The sequence below is a fragment of the Rhopalosiphum padi genome, chromosome 1 (assembly GCF_020882245.1).
Source record: "Rhopalosiphum padi isolate XX-2018 chromosome 1, ASM2088224v1, whole genome shotgun sequence".
NCBI lineage: Eukaryota > Metazoa > Arthropoda > Insecta > Hemiptera > Aphididae > Rhopalosiphum > Rhopalosiphum padi.
This window is the reverse complement of record NC_083597.1, coordinates 78,600,502-78,625,884: the sequence shown is the minus strand read 5'-3', so window position 1 is coordinate 78,625,884 and position 25,383 is coordinate 78,600,502. Positions and strand designations below refer to the sequence as shown.

Sequence of the window (25,383 nt, the reverse complement as noted above, 5' to 3'; positions counted from 1 at the left end):
ATGATTTTTGTTATCGGTATTTCAAAAAAAAAATTCAAAAAATCGAATATTTTAATTGTCTATATTCTATAATATAATAGCTATAATATTTAGTAGCTTAAAAGAAGTCAAAATATTTTGAAAATTTAATCGTAAATAGATAACGCTAATATAAACATTTGGTGAACATTTCAAGTATTTATAATGTTTCTTTTTTGAGTTACAGCAAAATAAAAAAATCAATTTTATCGAAAACTGGTGAAATTCTCGTTTTTTCGTTACTTTTTATGGGTTTTCCTGACGCTTTTGAAAACAAATGGACATTTTTTACTATTGAAAGTACCAACTAGATGAATTTTCCTTTTCTAAGAGGGGCTGACGTCAAAATTTTTCAGTAGTTTTCAAAAGCGTCAGGAAAAACTCTAAAAAAGTAACGAAAAAACCTACGTCGTTGTAAAATCAATACATTCTTCACTCCGTTCAGAATCTAAAATAGACACAAAAAAAATTTATTGGTTTTCTAACATATTATAAGTTATAAAATGTAGAAGTAGTAAAAAAAATTCGTTATAGAATCGACGCGTGGCCTGGTGCGGCAGTAAAGTACAGTGTTGTGCGCATGCGTGAAAACGTAAAATCGCAAATATCGGAAGAATAAATATTAAATAATGAATGTCATTATATTTGTGCAAGTTTTTTTTTGCACCATCGTTTTTAACTCATAATATATATTATGTTTAATCGATATCATGATTTTATACTTTAGTTAATGATAGTAAATTAATAAAAGAAATTTCAAAATTATAATGATAAATGATGAGTGATAATCAACAAAAGCATTACAATATTTAAATTTTCAAACTATAATTTCAACAAAAATTATACAATATTAGTTAATAGTTATTAATATTCTTACTAAAAGTAGTAAGTTCAAAGTTGATATTAGATTTAAGCGGAATACTAGCTGGAATTGAATTATATTATAGTGGCTACTGCCATGATTAAATAAAAACAAAATCAGGGGAGGGGTAAAATTTGTTTTTTTTCTGGCTGTACGTTATCAAAATCCAATTGACGTTTGTGTGTTTGTTTATTTTCTGTGTTATCTTTACATGTTCGTCTGTGTTTTTGAGAGCTTAGGTTTGTTTTATTGAATATTTTTCTCTCTTGATAAATTATATTCATTATAATACAACATAAATTATTATTTATGATTATAATTGCCAATTGTCACCAATTTCATTAATTTTAATTATTTATATTATAATTCAAAATCATTTAATTTGATAATAGTATATAGTGTTGTTTGTGTGAGCGATTGCGTTTGTTTGGAGTATACCTTTATTATGTTCAAATAATCGTTGCCAAATAATCCATCATAATCATGCCGCCAGTACTAAAATGCATAGAAATGGACAACTTCAAGTCCTACAGGGGTCATCATATGATTGGTCCTCTGAAGAACTTTACAGCTGTCATCGGACCCAATGGTTCTGGTACGTAGGAAAAATCTAATTTTTTAACAGTGTAAAGCATTGTTTCACATTACTATAATTCCATTGTTTGTTGTTCAACAGGTAAATCTAACTTTATGGACGCTATAAGTTTTGTTATGGGTGAAAAAACTACCAGTCTCAGGGTAAAACGTCTTAGCGATCTCATACATGGTGCTTCAGTTGGGCAACCCGTTTCTCGCAGGTATTTGTTTATAATAAATTATTTATTTTATGTATTGATCAGTAGAATAATTGGTAATTATAGTGATCTATATTTTTAAATAGGTTTTTTTTTAATATAAATATTTCCTTTTTGTACAGTGCTAGTGTAACTGCAGTTTTCAAAATGGATAGTGAAGGTACTGAAAAACGATTTACTAGAACTGTGCAAGGATCATCATCAGACTATCGAATCAATGATGATGTATATATTTTTTTGTTAAATAGTTTATATATTAAAATTGATTGTATAAATAAATGTCTGTGTTATTGTAGTCAGTACCCAATCAAGAATATTTTGCACAGTTGGAACAGATTGGCGTGAATGTGAAAGCAAAAAATTTCTTAGTATTTCAAGGTGCAGTTGAATCAATTGCTATGAAAAATCCAAAAGAAAGAACTGCTTTGTTTGAAGAAATTAGTGGGTAAGTACCCATGATAATTTATGTATTTTTAGATACGTTCTTTATTTATGTAATAACTTTATTTTCTAGTTCTGGCGCACTAAAAGAAGACTATGATAGATTGAAAGCAGAGGTGATGAAAGCAGAAGAAGAAACTAACTTCACATACTTGAAAAAAAGAGGAGTTGCTGCTGAACGTAAAGAAGCAAAATTAGAAAAAGAAGAAGCAGAAAAGTATCAGAAACTCAAAGATGAATTAGTAAATACTAAGAATATTATATTAGTCTAAAACTAAATAATTACATTTGTGGTACTTTAATAAGTACTTTCATAATTGAAAATTATAACTTTTAAATACTTTTAGGCACAAAAAGAAGTTGAATATCAGTTGTTTCGTCTGTATCAAAACGAGAATATGATAAAAAACTACGAACTAGATTTAGAAGACCGTAAAAAAGAAGTTGCCAAAGTAGAAAGTAAAAAGGAAAAAGCAGAAGAAGTAGTCAAGGAAAAGAAAAAAGAGCAAGGCAAGGCTAGTCGTGATTTGGCTAAAGTCGAACAAGAAATCAGAGAAATTGTAAGGCACAATTTTGATTTACATATATTACTGACTACTGAATTTTATACTGTTCTTGTATATTATTAATTTTATTTGATGAAATTTTTTTATAATCATAAAATATTAATTCCATCTGATCTAATAACTTACATTAAAAACTAACCAATAGTGCACATAATTAGTACTTAATACTTATCTATAGTTATAAAGAATAGAAAAAATATCTAAATAACAGATATATTAATTTTTTATAGATTTAAGCACAGTTTATTATAAAAACTGCTGGATAAAATGGCTTTTTTAAATTAAACTCAATTTATATTTGTGCATATCTCTAATATCTATTAATATTTATTTATGGAAATATTACTTAGTTTCAATACTGATCCACACTTTTTATTGTTTTAATTAAATTTAACATGATTATTGATTTTTAATTTTTAGGAAGTAGAGATTAATAAAAAACGTCCATCTTTCATAAAGTCCAAAGAAAGAGTGGCACATATACGCAAGAAATTAAACACTGCAAAAAAATCATTAGCCGAAGTAGTAATGGCTAATGATGCTCACAAGAAGGATATTGATGAATTGGAAGCTGAACTTAAAGAAGTTGAAAAACGGCGTCATGATTATGAAGAGCAAGTGGCTGGGGAAAGTCATAGTCAGGGAAGAGATGTACAGTTAGAAGATGCTCAGGTATTTTGATAGTTTCTTACTAAAGTTTGTCATTAGTGGTTTTTCATCAAATATAAATTATTAGAGATAATAATCTTATTCCTTTTTTGATTTTTAGGTTTCTGAGTATAATAATTTAAAAATTGATGCTCGGAAACAGTCAGCATTATTTTTACAAGAACTAGACTCAATTAACAGAGAACAAAAAGCTGATCAGGACAGGTTAGATAATGAGTTACGTTTGAGATCAGAACTTGAAAATAAAATAAAACAGAAAACTCACGAAAAAGAAGAGGCTCAAAAACGAGTAGACAAATTAACTGAACATATAAAATCTAGTGAAAATGCATTGGAAGAACAAAGACGTTTATTTGATGAACTCCGTAAAGATGTTGGTTCATCTAAGGACAAAGTGTCAAAGTTACAAAGGGATTTGGATAATGTTACAGAACAGTTAGGTGATGCTAAGGTTGATAAGCACGACGATAACAGACGTAAAAAGAAACAAGAGTTAGTTGAAAATTTCAAAAAAGCATATCCAGGAGTAGTAAGTTTTTTGTTTAATCAAAAATAATATGTTTTTGTTTTAATTTAATAATTTAAATAATTGTTTTTACTTTTTAGTATGACCGTTTGATCAATATGTGTCATCCTATTAGTAACCGTTACAATGTAGCGATTACAAAGGTGTTAGGTAAATACATGGAGGCCATTATTGTAGATTCTGAGAAAACTGCACGTTTGTGCATTCAATATTTGAAGGATCATATGCTGGATCCGGAAACATTTTTGCCCATTGATTATTTGCAAACAAAACCACTTAAGGAGAGATTACGAAACATAAGTCGTCCACACAACGTCAAGCTCATGTATGATGTTCTGGAATTTGATCCAGAAATTGATAGAGTTGTTTTGTTTGCAACCAATAATGCATTAGTATGTGAATCTCCTGAAGATGCCAATCATGTGGCTTATGAACTTGAAAGAGATGGAAGATATGATGTAAGATTAAAACAAATTTAAATTATTTATACTTTTATATAAAAAATAATAATTGCATATTAATATATTATTGTTTTTTCCTTTAACATTTTAAGTTTTGTATTTCTCTTTGAACAAATTTATTCTTCAGCCAGTTGAAGAATAAAAATAATTTTAAAAATATTATCTTAATAAAATTAATTAATATGTTTTAATTAGGCTGTAGCTTTAGATGGTACATTTTATCAAAAATCTGGTATTATATCTGGAGGGAGTTTGGATTTAGCTCGTAAAGCAAAACGTTGGGATGAAAAACATATGACTCAATTGAAGGCTTCTAAAGTAAACTAGATTTTTATATTTTTTTCTATAGGTACTGATTTTAATTAATTTTTTTTTCTAGGAAAAATTATCTGAAGAATTGAGAGATGCTATGAAAAAATCACGTAAAGAATCTGAATTAAATACTGTTGACTCCCAAATTAAAGGTTTAGATATGAGACTCAAGTATGGAAAAACTGATAAAGAAAACACTGTTAGTATACAATATTACCTAATACATATTTCATATTATAAAAATTGTACTTTGTTTCTTGATTAGCTTAAACAAATCAGAGATTTGGAGAAGGAATTAAAATTCTTGGAAAACAAATTAGAAGGGAGTGGAGTAAGTATTTTTTGACTTAAGAGTTGAGGTATTATATATAAGTAAAATTATTAATTAAATTAATATTTTATTTTAGCCTCGTATTGAAGAAATTGAAAGAACAATGCGAACACGTGATATTGAAATTCAATCTATGCGAGGTCGCATGAATTCAGTTGAGGATGATGTGTTTGCTGATTTTTGTCGTCAAATCGGCATGACTAATATTCGTCAATACGAAGAACGTGAACTAAGGTCACAGCAAGAGAGGGCGAAAATTCGTTTGGAATTTGAAAATCAGAAAAATAGAATAATGAGTCAATTAGATTTTGAACGTACAAAAGACACACAAAGTAGGTTAAAAAACCCTGATCACACAATTGTAAAATATTTATCATAACATATTGTTTATCTAGACAATGTGACACGTTGGGAGAGAGCAGTTCACGATGATGAAGATGAACTTGAACGTGCCAAACAGGCAGAACAGAAACAAATGTCTGAAATAGAAATGGATATGAAAGAAGTAGATCGATTAAAAGCTCAACGACAAACTAAAAAACAAGAAGTTGATCAAATGGATGAAGTGATAAGCAAAGTATGTTAATAAATATTATATATTGAGTTATAATTACAGTTGAGAAGAACGTTTCTTATGCTATTTAGGCAAGAAAAGAAGTTGGTGCCATTGCTAAAGATATTCAAGCAGCTCAAAAGCAGGTGACTAACTTGGAGAACAAAGTAGAAATGCGTAGAGCTGATCGACATGCAATCCTAACTCACTGTCGGGTATAGTAGAATTAATGTTATGTTAAATTTTTTTTTTTTAATTTTATTAATGTTAAATAATTTATTTAGATGGAGGACATCAACATACCGTTATTACAAGGCAATTTAGAAGATATTATTCAAGAACAATCTGTTAATAACTCTGAAGAACAAGGACGAGACAGTACAGCTAATACACAAGAGATTTATGATCAGGAAGCAAGGTTAATTATTAACAACATTAAATAAAATGTATTTATTTCTTATTGTGTTACACATTTATAGAATTACTGTTGATTACTCTTCATTGCCTGATAATCTCAAGGATTTAGAAGATTTAGATGATATAAAAAAATTAACAGATAAAATGGCCAAGACTATGGCTGAACAATCAATGAAACTGCAAAAGATTCATGCCCCTAATTTTAAGGTAAATTCATTGATTCTATCAAAATAACTATTTGATTTTTTTGTTTATTTATAAATACTTAATTAAAGTATACATTTATAATTATTTATTCTTTTAAGTCTTAACCATTTATTAAAACTTGATTTGTTATGTATTTCCTGAATATTTCCAGAGAAAATTCTAAATTGTATAATAATCATCAATATTGTTGTATTATTTGTGTAACACATTTATATTTATTTTAATGTGTATTTTTCTATTCAATATTCAACAATTAAATAAAAATATATGTCTAATAGGCAATGCAAAAATTGGATCAAGCTAGAGAAAAAATGCAAGAAACTGACCGGGAGTTCAATACTGCCAGGACTCGTGCAAAAAAAGCTAAACAGAATTTTGAGCGTATTAAGAAAGAGAGACACAATAAATTCACAGAATGTTTTGAACATGTAGCAAATGAGATTGATTTGATATACAAGGTAAAACTAATTTATTTAACCCTTAATTACACGCGTTGGTGTACACCGGTGGTAAGCATCCGGCCCGCTTTAAGTTCTAGAAAACAATAATTTTTTATACATTTTATTATTTTAGTTCAAGATAGTATTTTTTTCCTAGTAAAGAATTTAAGAATATAAAATTTTCATTTTTGTTTGGCCTGCAAACTTTTTATTTTGTGAATGTGGCTTGAGAGTTCAAAAAGGTTGCCGACCATTGGTGTAAACCAAACTTATCATTTATCTTGTTTTAATTTTGGTTCATAATTGTTTTCAGTTCTTCTCCTAATCTAACCTTACTTGCGATATTTATAATAATTAAAAACCCATTTCAGTCGTCTTTTGATGTTTGTAGCAACATCAACAAACGCTCCTTATTAAATTATTTTTATGTTTATAATATTAAAATTTTTATTTTTGTTATTTTGGATAGGCCTTGTCTAAAAATCAATCTGCTCAAGCTTTTTTGGGACCTGAAAACCCAGAAGAACCTTATTTGGATGGTATAAACTATAATTGTGTAGCTCCTGGTAAACGTTTCCAACCTATGTCCAATTTATCAGGAGGGGAAAAAACTGTCGCTGCATTAGCTTTGTTGTTTGCCATTCATAGGTAACTTGTATACCACACAATATATTTGTATAAATAACCATAAATATAATTATTTTTAAAATTAAAAATTTTAATCAAATATTTTTTTATAGTTATCAGCCAGCTCCATTCTTTGTACTTGATGAAATAGATGCTGCTTTGGACAATACCAATATTGGGAAAGTCGCTTCCTACATTCTACAGAAAAAAACTAATTTACAAACCATTGTCATATCTCTTAAAGAAGAATTCTTCCATCATGCGGACGCTTTAGTTGGAATCTGTCCAGATGTAAGTAGTTATATTTATACAGTAAGCTCTTGATATCTGCAGAATAGGGTGGTATGGCTACTTACAATTAGCAAATTCAGATTTCATTTTTTTAAACTTGAACTTGTCTTGAATTTACTAGATTGTTTTTTTAATTTTTTAATAAATTAAATTTTCACTTGTAATGATACAAATTTAACTAAAACCCTGTTATCGGGTTATTGCAATCTGATTACATTGATTCATGAACTGTAATGATTTCTGAAGTAAACATAATTCTTATAATTCAGGGGGTTTAAAGTCTACAGTTCTATATTTTAAATGTTATGAGTTCTATCAAAATTAAGAGCTTGTTTGTTATCGTTCTGCCACTAATTCAGATCTTAATATTTTTCGGGGTTTTTTAGGGCATTAAAATCCCAGCCCTACTAATAAAGTAGTAAACAATTAATAACTAATATAAAAAATATAAATATGCATAATGAAAACAAGAACTAAATTACAGAAAAAGGGTTGCTCATTTTCATTATTAGAAATAGATGAAAATTTAACAAATAATTATTTCCCATTTAGGTAAATAATTCATTCAGAAAATGAGAAATCGACATCTTGTTAGTATGTTGTCAACTTTTGTTTTAACCTAACCTTACAAAATATTGTATGTAAAATTAATTTTAGCAATTTATATTATTATTTATTATATATTTTTAAATTGTTATTTAATAAAATTATGCAATTTTACAATATTATTGCTGGGCAATGTTTGGTGACAGGACAATAATCAAACAAGTATCCAAAATTGTTATCAATATTAAAATTTTGCACATTAGCCACATTCTTTAATTGCAAGCTCACAATAATTGATATTAAATATATACATTTTATTTTTAGGAAGGGCAGTGTTTAATCAGTAAAGTGATAATGATGGACCTTGCAGAGTATCCTTTAGCCGAAACTGACGAAAGTATAGCATTTTCTCTGCGTTAATCTATGATAAATATTTCAGACAAGACCTTCAAAAGAAAATGTACAGCATATGCCACCTGATTTTTAAATACACAATGAGTTAACTATTTTTTTATTTTTTAAATTTATTTCTCATTTATATTCTTACTAGTTTTATTACAATTTAGTTTTTTGTATACTTAATTTAATTAATCACTAAATTATATCTATACTTGATTTATTTAGACATAAATAGATTAAGATATATAAAAATATAAAATTACTTTTAGTTCTACTATAATCATTTTATTTGTCAAATAATAAAACATAATATGAACAGATAATTAAAACTAATTATTTTAAATTAATACCATAGCCATAATTTGGTTAAAAAAAAAAATGTACATTAAATATTCATAGTGCATTTTGTTTTTGGTTCACTAGATTCTTAATATTAATTTGTAGTTCTTCATGATGACGTTTCTTTTTTAATAGTTTTACTAATAATTCATTTCGATAAGTATGATTTGATACTTCCAAATTATTTGTATTAACCTAATATAATAGGGTTATATTAATTTAAATGAATACACTAAAAAATAATTATTAATACCATCATTAACAAAGACAGATAATATCTAGCAACTTCTACTTTGTCAATCCCTCCTACTAAATCTTTGAATAATTTTTGTTCCCCAATAGAGTCAAAGCAGTTTAATATACGTGTTCCGTATTCGTGCACATCAAACTCAATCATTTTTTCTTCTTTTTCCAAAATTGATCGAAGATTATCATGCCATTCTTGAACTCGTTTTTGCATTTCCAATTGTTCATTCATCTAAACATTATAAAAAATGATACACTATTTCTTGGTGCTGAAATCAACTTACCGTTTCCATTTGATTTTTTTCATAATTCTGCATTTCAATAGAATTTCTTTGATATGTTTGATCATTTTCAATTGATTCTTAAACAAGTTCAAAAAATAATAAAACTATCATTGTTTGACATATTTAAACCATAATGTGGCAAGAGTAATAACGATCAAATCTAACTTAAACTACTTTTTCAAAGAAAAAAATTTGAGATAGTGGATAAATTATAATTTAAAACATACCACCATTTTCCAATGTTTCTTCTACTCTCTCATCGTGAACCAAGGAATTCAATTCTGTATTTATATGCATAGGCAATAATATTTCTTCATTCTAGAAAAATTGTATGTTAAAATAAAACAATAAAAATATATCTCAATTAGATTAACTTTCTAAAAGGCATTGGAATATATTGCAAATTGGTACATTGGTACTTATTAAGACAGCAAATATCAAATAACTTTTTTTATATCTTAATGTCCATGATCAGTAGTTAAATCATATACAGGGTCCAGAAAAAAAAACCTCCCATATTTCAAGAGGCAGTTGCAAATAAACAAAGAAATAGAAAAAATTCTTTTATTTTTTACTAATAAATATTATGTCATTTTTAATTATTTATTTTAAACATTATATCGGTTAAGTGGTGTCCTCCATTATTAACACATTCACGAAGCCTTTCCTGATAGTTTTCCATAACTCTTTGACTTTTGTGTCATTGCTAGTGTAATGGAGGCCAATGCTACACTGTGCCTTTAAATATCCCCAAAGAACATAATCACAGGGTGATCACGTTAAAAATTAAAAATTTTTTTTTTAAAATCATGTTTTACTTTTATTATTTTTGTTGGTTTTTATTTCATTTTTTGTTTCCTCGCCATTACATCTACTAAAAATGGCACGTATACCGCTATCCATTAATACCCTCTCCACTGTTGTACCACCACCAAAACTCACACAGCCATAGGCGTGCGCAGACTTTAATTCCCGGTCGAGCCTGGAAGAATTAATGCCCCAATACTTGAACAGTGCCCTTAATTTTGTTTTGACACATTAACATAGTAAGTACATACATTCTGATTGTAATAATTGTAAATTTAAAGCTGTATAAGATGTATATACAAATAGAATCAAGTTGTATGTGCAATGTGCATACGACATTAATGTGCTAGGCATAAGTACTTGTATATTATTTAAGTTAAAAATAAAATTACATATTATATTAATACATACCTAATGCATGTTTTTATGTCTAACTGTACATATAAACTTAGTAGGTAATATATAAATGTGTAATTATGTAATAATTGATAAATTAATTTTCTTATTTTCCATAGGCGGTAGGCCATTGTCTACACTATAGAGCAGCGGTTTCCAAACTTTTTTTTTCTGCGGTGCCTTTTTTTGGACCCAATTTAGCTATGGTGCCCTGCAGTGAAAAACATGAAAGACAGAACAAAAAAAATACTCATTGATAACCAATTTTACGTAGACCACGGTGTCTTTAGAAAGTACTCCGGTTTCCCTAGGGGCACAGTTTGGGAACCGCTGCAGTATAGAGTATAGACTCTTTAGTACTTCTTTAGTCATACAAGGTACATATTATGACATTTAGTGCACAATGTTTTAGTCAGATAAATAAATCAATAAAAACTATGTGGTGGTACACAAATATTTTTATTTTATTTCACTATTACGACAAATACAATTTTTATGATCTCCACGAATATAATAGTAGAGTTAAATATAATATAAACAAATTTTAAATTTTACTTTGCCCTTAAAAAGATTCCTGTCAAGCCGGGGCTGACGCCGTGCGCACAGCGCTATTTCTAAATAAGCGAGGTTTTTTTGCCGGACCCTGTATATTATTAATAAACATTTATATTTTAAAATCTTAATAGTTAATACCTTAAATAGATTCTCAACTTAATAAAATTACCTTTCATGTCTGCTACTATATATTTTTAAATAATCTACCATTATCATAAAAATAATGTAACCAATATTAATATTAGTTAATTTTAAAGAATGAATGTCCTAGATTCTGCATTAGTATGGTAAATGTTTGCTTACTTTTTTTGGGCGTTCCTTTTTTTTTACATAAAATTTATCTATATTATAATTACACTTGGCATTTAAAACTTGAGTTCTTGAATCATTGAAATCAATATTTGGAGTTATTTGACTAACATTTAATATGTTTATTGGGCTATAAAATATTATATTATATTATATAAAGGCATCTTAAGAATATAAGTATTAATTCAAATATATTTTATTTACTTTGGTAAAATGTCATTAACACTGCAAATGTCATTGTTAATATTCTGATAAAAAATTACTGAGTTGGAAGCACTTGGTAGTATTTCATCAACATTCAATAAATTCATTGGTAACTAAATTATTATAATTGTTAAACAAATTGTAGTTCATTTAAAACATATATTAATATTAATAATAATATAGGTACTGTTAGTATTGAGTCAATGTTATTTTGATATGTGATAAGATTTTTAGATTTTGAATCTTCTTTAGTGGGACAATAAAATTCTTCATTTACAGCCAAATCATAATCTAAAGGAAAATTTATCCTTAAAAAAATTATTTAAAATTAATAAAGTAAAATAGTACAACACCTAATAATCATTATTTTTTTTATTAAGTAATATAAAATATATTCTTACTTAAAATCATATTTTTTTCCAATATTTTCTCCATTTTCATTACAAATATATGGCAATATTTTACTGTATTTATTATCTACTTTTATATTGGTGTTTAATACGATTTTTGCTACACGTGGTTTATTGCCCAAATTTATTAGTTTGCAGTCAAAATTGTTCACTGTATAATTTAAGTTTCATATTATTTATTGACTAATGACTATAATATAACTGCCAAATTAGTATATCAACTTACATGTTCTAACAAGATGACCTTCAATTGGCCCAAAAAAAGAATAATATTTGACCTTTTTATTACTTTTATTTTTTTTATTTCCTACTTTCTTTTCTGTATAATAATCTGGATCAATGTTTTCATTTAATCGACTGTCATATCAAATAAATACTTAGTATTAATTACATTTAGAATCAAATCACAATATTAATACAACTATTATAATTTATATTAGTTAGGTATGTTACCAATTAGAAGTTATATTTCAAAACATTTAAATAAAAAATTCAAACACAAAAATAAATAAGTAAGAAAAAAAGTAGGAATGTCTAATATTGAAAAGAGTATTGACAAGCTTGTACAGTTGTACGTATGTTGATGCCAAATGAAAACTTACTAAAAAAGACGGCAAATGAAAATTGAAAAAAGTTATCTTAAAAAAAAATGGAAATCAAATATTACAATTTATATCAATAAAATAAAATGCCAAACAATATTGAATTAATAAAACATATCAATACTTTGATTAATGTAATAAAAATAGAATAAGAATAAACTCATAAATGTTAAATATAAATTTTCAAAATTTAAGGGAAAATGTATTAATATTACATGGAATAGAGAACTTGATAATATATAAAAATTTACTTTATAACTCACTAAGATCGGAATTTTCCAATAAGTTTCATCATGGCATTGATTGTGACGTCAACTTTTTTTTCATAAATAAGTGAAATATTTTGAATGATTATAGCAGCTTCTACGAAGACTGAGGAACTATCATTTGGAGATTTTCTCAAGTGATTTGAGTAAGAATTCAATTTCTAATATAAAATATACATTACAAAATGCAAATATAATATGTATAGTTTTATATTGAAGTTCACCTTAGTAAGATCATATTGAAAAATTTCACATTCATTTTTTTTTGTAATTGATTCAATAGGTTGCAACAAATGTTTAAATGCATCATCAAAATCATCATCTTCTTGATATTGAAGTACAGACATTTCTGCTGAAAATAAAAATATTTGTGCCATTTAAATTTTGAATTTTAAAAAGTTTATCAACACATCAATTTTATATTTTAAGAAAGTACTGATTGATTCATTTTTTGGAATATTAATGAGACATTGAGACATAAACATAAACGACGCATTTTAGAAATTCTCATTTATAGTTCTTAACCTATACTAGAATTTCTTTTCTTTTTAAATCTTATAATTAACGATATTACTACTAATATTAAGGTTATCACTTATTGGAAAATAATATTAGTTTGTAGAGACTGGATATACACATTTTAGATTCCTTGTTACGTTTCCTAACGTATTGTGTGTTTAATTATTAGTTCTAAAATTATTGTGGTCACTGGTCGGGGTATATTGGTAAATACCTACTAAATACTTGAATAAATATATATACGCACCTTAATTAAACCGAATTTTCCAAGGAATTCTTTCTCGCTTCAACCGACTTCCTTCAAACGTACGTAGGTATTACATTTCTTTTATCTTATTTTTTCATGTAAAAATGTACATACCTATTTTATACTGGTCTTTGCACATATGGAGTGTAAGAGGTCTTTAATAATTTACTTAACACAATTTTATTAAATATCGATTGTTCATCAGACATCATCAAAACAAATATAATAACAAAATACCAATAATCACGGTTGCGTTTAAGCTGGGAGAGAGCAGGGTTGGTAGGTATTAACACCTTCGGTGGACTCAAGATCAGTGGTAGGTACAGTATGTTATTACTTAAATAATAATAAGTTGTATTTATCAGTAGAATTAATAATTTCTTATTCTTCGTGAAAAACCAAATATCTGGCAGGCCGCGTTTAGCATTTTATTAATGTTAATTTAATGGTACCTAATGATAGTAAATAATATAATATTATTTATAGATTTACTATTTCCATTTACCGGTAGGTAACCTATTTAACTATTATGAAATATAATATCTACCTACATTCTATGCATAAAATAAACATTGGGTTTTGACGTTTTGAGACAAAACATTTGATAATAACCTGTATTATTTTTAATTTCGTATGACATGATACAATATTATACTATTATTATATTTATTATAATACCTATATACATATCTATATGTACATATATGAACATAAGGTCGTAGGATACCATAGATATATATATATATTAATACATAGATTTATGTTGGATACATATAAAGACTATATCTATATTCTATATATAATATATATATATAGACTCTATATATACGGTCAGTTAGTCAATAATTTTGATTTCTAATGATATTGTATTACATGTTTATATGTATTTTTATTGATAGTATATTTCAGTTAGTAATAACTAATAAGGTAAGTTGAATAGGTTGGAGTTTGTGGATTGCGTCCCAGACGCAGGTAAACGATGTTTTTCCTACCTTTTCCGTGTTCCGATTGCGTCGTAAGCGTTAATGTGACAGATAAATTGACACATTAAATCTAATATTTTTGTCATAAATGTCATATATGGTGTATTGGTGTGCAGGTATATTTAAACACGAATTGGTTTTTACCTGATGAGTATATGTCGTTTATGAACATTCAACATTTTATCTTAAGACTGGTACTTTTATCGATTTACGATCACGTAGCGATTTAGTACATCAATTGTCTTAGAGTCGAAAGATATTTTAAAGTTTATAGTTTATATTGGAAATTCAAAATATATACCATTTTTAGTAAAAAAAAATATAGAAATCCGTATAATTGATAAATTTAAATATCGTTTTCACAAAATGTTGGCCAATGATGTCGAGCGTTGGAGTTGCACAAATAAGAAATGCAAATGTTATTTTAAGAGAAGTGGATCACTGTTATTAGAAAAATTAAAATGAAAGTAACCAAACTAATAATTGTCACGAGACGGATTTCTCTGAATTATTAAAGAGACAAAAATACAAAATATTGGAAACAATTTAAAACGAAAAGCAATACTGAAGATATCACTTTAAGGCCGGCGACGTTGATACATACGTCCAGGGGCGTAATTACGGGGGGGATATGGGGGATAGATCCCCCCATGAGCTGTATTTATATATTGTCTTATACCTAAAAATAATTCAAATACAAACTTATAAATTATTACGAAACTAAAAAAAAAAAATGTTTAGTTGTGTATACTTAAATATTACCCGGTTATTATAAATATTTACCCGTTAACGATAAGCCACAAGCATGATTTCAAAATATGTGGTCTGATTCCTTTTAATTATTAGTATCTTCGAAATAGTATGTCCGAGGTTAGTAATTATAATAGCTGCGCACATATGATTAATATAATACATTTTCATAATATCTAATAAGAAAAGTGTTTTAATTTGGTTTGTAAAAAGACTTAATGATCTGGCAATGTTGGCAATTCATAATGATATTACATTTTCAAATGAAGAGGTCATTGATGAACTTGCCAAAAAGCCTAGAAATCTGGACATAATATTGTAAAATATTAAAACAATTTATAATATATTTGTAAATTTATAATATTATGTAATATAGAATGATTACATTGATATGTGTTGAGTAATTAAATTATACAAAATATAGATAAGATGGGGGTTGTGGGGGCTAGGCCCCCATGAGTTTGCCATACAAATTTATTTTGATCCCCCCCCATGAAACATTCTCAATTACGCCACTGCATACGTTGATGTATACGCAGAGGAATTTATAGGGCCAGAAGAAAGATAACTACTAAAAAATATTTAATTATTTTTAAACATGCACCGTTTTGTGGTGCACTTTTGTTGGCATGTGTATTTGTAAAACCCTTGATCATTACCAAATGATTGGGATTCGGATGCCTTTCGAAGACAAATATCTACATCTGCGACGTTGGGTTAGGTTATTATTTTTATTAATAAAACGACAACGGTAAAATCTTGTATGTTATCTAATCCAGTCTCGATCATCTACCTAATTAGATATATGTATAAATTTCATCTACAACTTACAGTTAAGTAAATTTGTAAATTTTCCACAATACAGAACAACAGGACCAGTTATAACGTATTAACGTGTTACGTGCGAATTATTAAATCTTATAGTTTGATAGTTTGATAATAATATAGTTTTCGTCCACGTGGTTCACGTTTGCAGTCGATAGATAGCATTGTCGTTATGGTTTTTCTATTTTTAATTTAATTTTTACGTTTCTGAGCTAATAGCTGACGTAGTGCGCACAACAATGTTTTTTTTTTTTTTTAAAAACAAATGCCTCGGCGACTATAGGGCCATTGGCTACAATAAATTACATAATTTTAACATTAAATGATATAACTAATAGCTATGGTAATTTAATAATACAATAAATACATAGTGGCTGTATATACAATTGTTTGTGATTCAGTATATGGGGGTATACTATACTTATAAATTATAATACGTATTATTTAGATAAATTTTATTATATTTTTTTATGTAGTTCTGTGTCCCTGAGGAATTTTATAATATTGGTTGTGTCGATGTTGAGGTTTTCCGCTAGATGGTAGGTTAAGTTGAATTTTTTACGTTGTTCTTCATACTTTCTGCAGTCGGTGAGGATGTGTTTCACCGTCATGAGATCGTTACAGGTCGGGCATGTGGGTGGGTCTTCTTTCTTCATTAAGAAGGCGTGAGTTAATCGGATATGGCCTATTCTTAGTCTATTGATAACTACTTCTTCTTTCCTGGTGAGTGTGTTGTTTGGCTAAGGGAGAATATGATTTTTTATTTCGTTTAATATTGTGTTTGATGTTTTCCAATCGTTTTGCCAGATATTGAGAATTTTGTTTTTAATTATTTGTTTTATAAAACAATGTTTTATTTTAATCCGTAAGTCCACTGTAGTACACATTGGCATAAAAGACTCTACAGGAGTGTCAACTGAAATTCTTATAAGGTTATTGGTGGTGGTGGAAATTATATCTATAACCAATAAGACATTTTTTGGCTCCATTTCAATATTTAGTAAACGCAGCACTAAGTATAGGGCGTTTGAGTAAAACTTTTTGAAATATGCTTATTGACACCCCTGACAAAAATTGAGTAGGTGCCACCGTTTGCGTATTATTGATGGGGTACGGGGAGTGGCAAAGCGGTAAGTGTATATTCATTGTCCCGGTCCTTGCAGCAGTCTTTGGCTTATTTAGATTTATATTTTAATAAAGAATTCGTAGTTTTTGGTAAGCTAACCTGAACACGCACACACGTCTATGGTGGTAACATATTAGTGTTTATAGTTCGTGTTCAACTGTTCGAGTATGTTTTTACGACAGGTATTGAGGTTTATTTGATATAATAGTAGCAAGTAGATCGTAGATAACTATATACAATTAGTACTTAGTAGATCCAGAGTAAGATTTGATTAGAATAAATAGACGTTATAGTGTTAGATAGAAAATTATGTGTGGAAAAATCGCGTCAGACGTTTTTTTATTTTTGTTAGGAGAATAAAATAAATTATGAATAACTAATATAGTTGCCGGTGCTATTTCAATAGCCAACCATCTATTTTATCGGTACGGTTGCTCTGGTCATCTCTGCTACTACAATATGTACCAATTGGCTATTACATATAGGCCATATAGCACGCTCGCGTGTTCGTCAATGTAATATATTATAATATAAAATATAACATTATATAGGTATGGTATACGATTTATTTTTGATTTTCTCGCACGGACGATATAAAAATATCTTACAATAATGTACTGTGACAACAATGCACGCGTATGAGATAGGCGGTGTGCCATAATCGATCAAGTCTCGTCGATGTTCTATATTATATATTATTATTCCATACCTAATACCTGTACTCATATATATATATATACATGCCACAGTATTACTCTCTCACTCATTCTGCAACTATTTATATATATATATATATATCATTGCATTAACAATAACGCAATTCGTCCAAACGATATAAAGCCAATAAAAAAAAACAACAAAACGCGACTGCAGCAGATGAGGCCGCGGCTTCCGCGACGCGCGGTGTGTCCAGGTGTGCGCTTTATCATAAACCAATAAATTTCCAGGCACGTACCCCGTCGAAAATAGGTTACGACGCCTATAGAAAATAAATCCTTAGCCCGCCGCCGCCGATTCCCCTCAACACATCACCCCCTCGTCGTCGTCCCGTTGGTACATTATATTCTCTCATTCCGAAATATTATTTATTATATATAGTTACTATGTATAGTGGTATATACCTAAATAATAAACGCATGCACAGCGGCTAATGCACACATAATAAGACAGATGTATCTCGCCCATATATATGCGTGTGTGTGTGTATTATTATAATACGTATATTATATAATATACATATACATATACGCACTATTACGGTCTAAGTATGACTCGTTATATCGTGACCCATAATAATATAATATGTACATACGGAGCGATCGCGTCGTCGTCTCCACGTGCCAATACAACATTTTATTTTCATTCCAATCGATATTATTCAAATGTGATTTTATTCTCGGTTTACATCCGCGTATGAGTTCAAAGTTGCAGATGAGTAGACGACTAAATACGTCACTTTGTAATATTCGATTGTCCGAGTTAGCCAATTTATATTTAGGACTTCGCACTTTAACTACGATGTCCTTAACTAGATGTCGTTCTCTTTACGAATGTCCATACTCTATATCAATATTAGGTATCATCCTTGTTTCCATTTCAGCCTTATAGGTTCTGATCTTAGTTTATTCATTAAATCTAAAAGCTCATTTATCGAATATAGGTACCTATATAATTGTTAAATTTTTGGGGGGTTTTATATAAAGAGTTTTGCTACCGAATTTAAGCTTGTTAAGCTCTTTAAATAATGCTCTATTCTGTGCTCCAGTTAGGCCTTAGGCTCACACTTGAGTTTGGTTATTCTTATTTTACACTTATTCTGTTGTCTAGAATTCACAATCAGCAGTCTAATATATAGTCATCTCAACAGATTGAGCGCGCATTCAACTCAAATTTGTTAGTTTTGTGGGTTTCTAAACAATCTAAACTAAACATTCCACACATTTATGACTTAGTGTTTTAGCGCGTTTCAATCTTCAGTTAATACTAGACGACTTGTTCATTATCTTATTAAAATAAAATACGAATCGATGTTATAAATACAGAGTGTTGGCTTTTGCAGTAACAGTGTTGATGGAACGTAGCCGTTGTAGGGGGACATACTATAAACCCAAGCATAGTAATATATATATATATATATATATATATATATATGGCGGGTAGATACCTGCGCAACAAGATGGATACTCTGTATACAATTCAAATATAACATATAAAACGCATATTATATAAAATACAATTTATATATTCTACGATTTAGGTGTATTATATTATACACCTACCTATAGCGCTTTTGCCGCTTTATATATGTTATAATAATAATATATAACGTGCGGATATTGTTATTATATTGTTGTACATATATTATTATTATATATTTTTACGATCCGATTCACTGTGCGTGCGTATACATACCTATATAATGATATATATTATATTGTATGATGACGGTCCAGTACAGCGGCGGCTGTGCATGCATATAAAGAGAGCATACAGGAGGTTATTTGTCGCGAGCTCTAATTGTTCGGGTGAAATTTTTTTGTCACCCGTATAATATATGTATATATGTATAAATATATTATTTAGTGACCGTTTCGTTTCATATAATAAAAAAAATACTATGTATATATAGTATATAGTAAGGAACGCATAATGTATACCGTCCCATTCATACGTGATGGTGTAGCTGCCGCTGTCTTCTTTGCAGTCCATTCAACGTGCCGACCCAAAAACGGTCATCTCGCGTGCTGTACGCTTGTACATTATATTATTATTATTAATAATAACAACAACAATAATTATTTATATAATAGTATATAATATACAGTAACCAGCCGATATCCCTCCCTAAATACGCACATAATTGTGCAAATACCAACGCCGAAACGAGTCGTATTAATTTCCGCCATTTCACTGTTTAATACGAAATAGTGACCGACGTACGTAACTGTTGGTGCACACGCAATACCTATTATAGGTACGTTTAAAATTTAAATAAATATTATACAAGTATACAATATATTGTAAATACATCATTCGCCAGATTCTTGACACATATAATCCGATAGTTGTTTGTAAATAATGTTCGTTGGTGACGTTGTTAGAGGGAAACGGGCTGAGAGGGTTGCTACTACCCTCGCAGAAATTTCAGGAGAATTTAAAAATGTTGTTAGTTATGTTCTGTGAACGCATTACGTAAAACGCAACTAATTATTCAATTTGTAATTTGTATAAAGGTTATTGTGAAATTCTAAAACACTCATAGAGGCCATCACATCAGCATACCAAACTTATGAGGGATTCTAGTTAAGCTATCCCACTATATAACAATAATTATCAGCCCATCCTAATGGTATGTACATCTATTTGCTTTCGCATAATTACCTATATATCGAGAGTATATATTATTCAAATATAGGTTAAAATATTATGTAGTAAAATATCAAAATAAAAATATGCATAAAATATGAAAATATTTTTCTACATTCTACATATTTTGAAAATTTCATTGCGTACATAGTACAATTCATAGTATACATAAAAGTTAAATCCCCATCACGAATAAAGTTTTTGAATTATAAAAAAATAATCAGCATTGTTATTCATCGTTAAAATTCGTAATTTATTTTAAATTCGAATTACAAAATTATATATAAAATAGCTGTGATTTAGATTATGTCTTAAATTTTATAGTACCAGAATGATCTACTTATGAGGAATATTGTATTAAATTTTCATATGATAGCTATAAATATTAAAGATTTTACACATTTTTTACTACAAAATATTTATAGATAGCAAAGTTCGTGACTTATTCGAATGCATGTATCATATAAAATAAAATGGTGTCTATGTATTTTTATAATTTGTTTACAGATACAAAAACAATTTATATGAGATATTGCACTAAATTTTCGAAAATTTTGACCCGCCGAATAATTTGTAATCAACATTTACAGAAAAAAAAAAAAACAAAAATTTCTCATGCCGATAAATAGCTCTAGAAGAGCCAAAATATTTTGTAAATAATACCACGGATAGAAAATGATAGTGTAGTTATTATTTATGATATACTAATATTTTTATTAATATATATTATATACTGCATAACTTGCTTTAAAATGACAGATCAAATTACCAAACTATTAATTTATTTAACATAGATAATATTATTATTATTAATTATGCTATTGATATGTATATAGTTTAATTATAGGTTAACTCACTCGACAGTTAAAACTAACAATATAAAATAATATTACTTTTAATAATATTATTTTTGATTTTTATATTGAAAGCAATAAATTGCAAACAGGATTACATTTGTATAATTTTTAGCTTTTCGGTTACTACACTACAAAATTATAAATAAAAACAAATACACACACACACACATACACATTAAAAAAAAAGATTTAAATGTTTTATCCATTATTTTATGTAAATAACTCAAAACGATAACAAACGTCCAGATGTGACATTTCATGACGTATTGACTTCTTTGTGAAATGTACGGACATAAATTTCCGACCAATACATAATACCCATCACATAGATTTACATTTTGATTTTTTTTTAAATTATACTATATAATATATTACTTTTTTTTGCAGTATTAATCATACATAGGTAATTGTAATTTGTAAATTTAAAATGTCTATTAAGTTTAAAAGTAGCGCTAAGTTAATTTTACAATCGCTAAAGCCGACAATTACAGACTACTATAGCGTGCAAATAACTCAAATATAACTTTCATAATTATATAACGATGGTATACTTTTATTTCTTGTAATAATTACTAATTTGAAAATTGATAAGTTGAACTATATATGAACTTACTTTCAAAGTTTAATATTTTTATATATATTTTTAAAGATGAATACATTTGTAAATTTAATTCATTACAATAAATTAATAAACACGTGACAGTAATATATGGTATATGCAGGGCCTGATTTAGGCATTTTGTGGCCTTAAGCAAAATAAAAATTGCGGCCCCTTATTGCCAACAGTAGCATATATAGCCATAGCCACCCTCCATAAATGAGTTGTATAAAACAAAATAATAATTTATTACAATTTAGTATTTACTTATACATTTTCACAAACATAATTATAAAGTAATACATTTTTTTATCTTTACAGGCTACAGATTTCTTGTACCTATTATTTTCATTTACATTTTACGCTGATGAGGATTAATTATTTTATTTTTTTGAAATATTATATATTTCTTATATTTATTTTATATGATGAAAAAAGTACTCTAAAAAAAGAAATAAAGTGCATAAAAATCTGAGGCCATAGGCAGTTGCCTTTCCTGCCTAATGGTAAATATGGCCCTGGGTATATGGTATATTGTATATGTAATAATTGTATATTGTATACATTGGTATATTTATTATTTATTTAGGTATTTAGATATATTATATACAATTATAAATGTTTGATCATAAAAATTATATTATTTAATTACCTAATAATAAATGGAATAATTCCATACATATAAAAATGATTATATATAACTAGTACATATACCTTTATAGTTTATATAATAATGAATCTATTAGTAAGTTTTAGTCTTCATTTACATATATATGTAGTTATTTATATGTGAGAACTGAAGTATTTTATAATGTTTCTTCAATAAATATATATTTTTTTAAATCTGGTGGAAATAATAATTCAGAATAGTATTATGCTTTAAAACACATGTATACAAAAACCGGAACAAAGTAATGTATAACAATTTTAAGATCATTAAACGAGATTATCAAAAAATGTACATATGTGCATAGTCAAACTAATTCAGTCCAAAAATAAATAAATAAATGTTTATCGATTTATAGATTGTAAATAAAATAATAAACAGAAGAACAATAAACTGAAAAGAATCGAAATTTGAAATAATAGAATTCCAATCGTAACAAGAGTATAATTACTAATTAATTATAATTGTAAACTATATAGATAATTTTTTTTTGGCGAATTTCGTTGTATTAAAGTCTATACTATCCCATAGTTTAAAAAATTGGTAAACTCTAGTCTCTAAGACATATAAGTATATAACCATATATTATATCCAAAGATTTCCGCTGAAGGTATAGTGTACCTTATACCGATACACTGATTCAGTTATATAATTTTTAATGACTTTAAAGTAATGTTAATTATATTCTTTACCCAAGTATTTAGTATAATATATGTATTAATATATATGTTAATGACTAAAGACCAATTAGTATTCGAAGGATTGTTTTGCTCGTATAGTTATAAATTATAATATACAAAAAAAAGTACAAATGTGCACATATCATTGTTATATTTGTTATAAAATTATAATAAATTACTAAAAAAGGGGACGTTCTGGCGTAGGCCATGACGAATAAATTATGCAGATAAATCAGAAATTTTATTTACCTATTATTTATTGTTGTTTTGAGCTGAATGAGAATTAAAGGATAAAATATCTATTCGAACGCATTTATAATGTGTAAATGTTTTTATATTATATATCTATATTAGTTTTAATTATTATAACCAAACTTTTGGCAAATTAAGTTATTGAACTATAAATTTATGTATATTTTAAATTGTATATAAGTAATTACTATTATAAACATTAAATACTATAATTAATTGTGTTTTTATGAATTTTAATTGGTAAATGAATTATAATTATATTAATTTGAAAAATTATAAGAATTTTCATAAGTTTGTATTTAAAACATTCTAAAAATAATAAAAATATATTGAAACAATTTTTTTTTATAGATATTTGAAGTTCCGATTTTATCAATTTTGGATATTGAAACTAAAGATTATAGTTAAATTAGGCTGTAATTATAAAAGTATAGGTCCAGACAATTAAAACTTTTTGCAATTATTAATGCTATTATTTTCCATACGCGATGGAATTTTCAAAATATTTAAACTTATTTTAAGCTATTTATATCACAAACCTTTTCAAATTGTTCTACAATACAATAAGAAAAAAAATCAGTTCACTAGTATGTTTAAACTAAATAAATAACTGTTATAGAAATCAATTATAACATATACTTCGGACGTTTGAAATAGACGCTGACATATTGTCTCCGATTAGAATCGATTTACGTATGAAGTGATTTACTATTGAATCCATATTATTTAGGAAATACATCCATTACAGTGAGACTTACACAATAACGCGATACGCTCGAAATCTACTATACAGCTGACTGACTTCCTAGTTCCTTGGTTTTTTTTAATTTTAATGTAAATGGTTACAATGGTTAATAGTCGTTTTAGAGCAAATTCAAAGAAATAATCCTCTGCAGACGCAGCATGTTCGAAGAACTAGGCCCGTGTTCGATGGAGGGGTTTTGGGGGTTCATCATCCCATTGACTTTTTTGCATTTAGGTCATTAAAAACTATTGGTTTTATTGTAATAAAAGAAAGTTTACTTCTGCAAGACCTCTGAAGTATAATATTAATATATGATTGATAAATTATTATAAATAAATGCTTTTTAAATATTTAAAAATTAATATAAATATAATACTAATTTTATTTTTATTATCCCTTCAATGAAGAAATCTTGCACACGGCTTTTTGACGGACTCTTTGAGGACCACAATAATAATTATAACATCCTACATATCCATGTGCAATATGCATAGGTAATAGGATATCTATATAGTATCTATTATAATGTCACAATGAGGATTTACAGACTTATACCGATTTTCAAAATTAAGGATTAGATTGTCTTTTTAATGTATTAGTATTTACTATTTAGTACCTATATAGTATATACTATTCTGAATCATATTATCAGTAAGTTATTGTTAACAAAACTTGACTGTTTAGAGTATAGTTTAGCCAGAGGAACGTTGAATTGATGTCAATAAAATCCCAAAATCTTTACGCAAATATAATAGAAATGAAATAAATTCCATTCATGGTTTCATTCTCATTCATATGTCTCGAATGTCTTGTAAAAAAATAATCGTAAACACACTTCATGTGTTGCTATATAATACCAATAATAACAGCGGTAATATGGCCCATGTATT

The 25,383-nt window shown here is 27.5% G+C and overlaps 2 protein-coding genes across 5 annotated transcripts; one reads left to right on the top strand and one right to left on the bottom strand.

Moving 5' to 3' along the window:
• The first annotated feature begins 1,083 nt into the window (after window positions 1–1,083).
• LOC132921463 (structural maintenance of chromosomes protein 1A) lies at window positions 1,084–8,740 on the top strand. Its single transcript, XM_060984508.1, has 21 exons — window positions 1,084–1,475; window positions 1,557–1,677; window positions 1,797–1,899; window positions 1,971–2,119; window positions 2,189–2,357; window positions 2,463–2,675; window positions 3,102–3,353; window positions 3,451–3,879; window positions 3,957–4,334; window positions 4,533–4,655; window positions 4,717–4,848; window positions 4,915–4,980; window positions 5,057–5,312; window positions 5,376–5,557; window positions 5,626–5,748; window positions 5,818–5,951; window positions 6,013–6,157; window positions 6,436–6,615; window positions 7,067–7,245; window positions 7,338–7,515; window positions 8,386–8,740. The coding sequence occupies exons 1-21, from the start codon at window positions 1,364–1,366 to the stop codon at window positions 8,479–8,481; spliced, it is 3,720 nt and encodes a 1,239-aa protein (XP_060840491.1). The 5' UTR covers window positions 1,084–1,363; the 3' UTR covers window positions 8,482–8,740.
• On the bottom strand, window positions 8,566–14,120 carry LOC132921473 (uncharacterized). 4 transcript variants are annotated; one of them, XM_060984520.1, is made up of 13 exons: window positions 13,759–14,120; window positions 13,645–13,695; window positions 13,103–13,230; window positions 12,876–13,039; window positions 12,237–12,367; window positions 12,002–12,161; window positions 11,788–11,908; window positions 11,601–11,713; window positions 11,391–11,526; window positions 9,557–9,647; window positions 9,330–9,406; window positions 9,053–9,277; window positions 8,566–8,994 (listed from the first exon to the last, which is right to left on the bottom strand). In XM_060984520.1, exons 3-13 carry the CDS (start codon window positions 13,223–13,225, stop codon window positions 8,854–8,856), a joined length of 1,482 nt encoding a protein of 493 aa, XP_060840503.1. In that variant the 5' UTR covers window positions 13,226–13,230; window positions 13,645–13,695; window positions 13,759–14,120; the 3' UTR covers window positions 8,566–8,853. The 4 variants fall into 4 exon arrangements, with proteins under 4 accessions (XP_060840503.1, XP_060840498.1, XP_060840511.1 ...); XM_060984515.1 differs by having other exon boundaries at window positions 13,103–13,227; XM_060984528.1 differs by having other exon boundaries at window positions 13,103–13,227; window positions 13,645–13,691.
• Window positions 14,121–25,383: the final 11,263 nt, after the last annotated feature.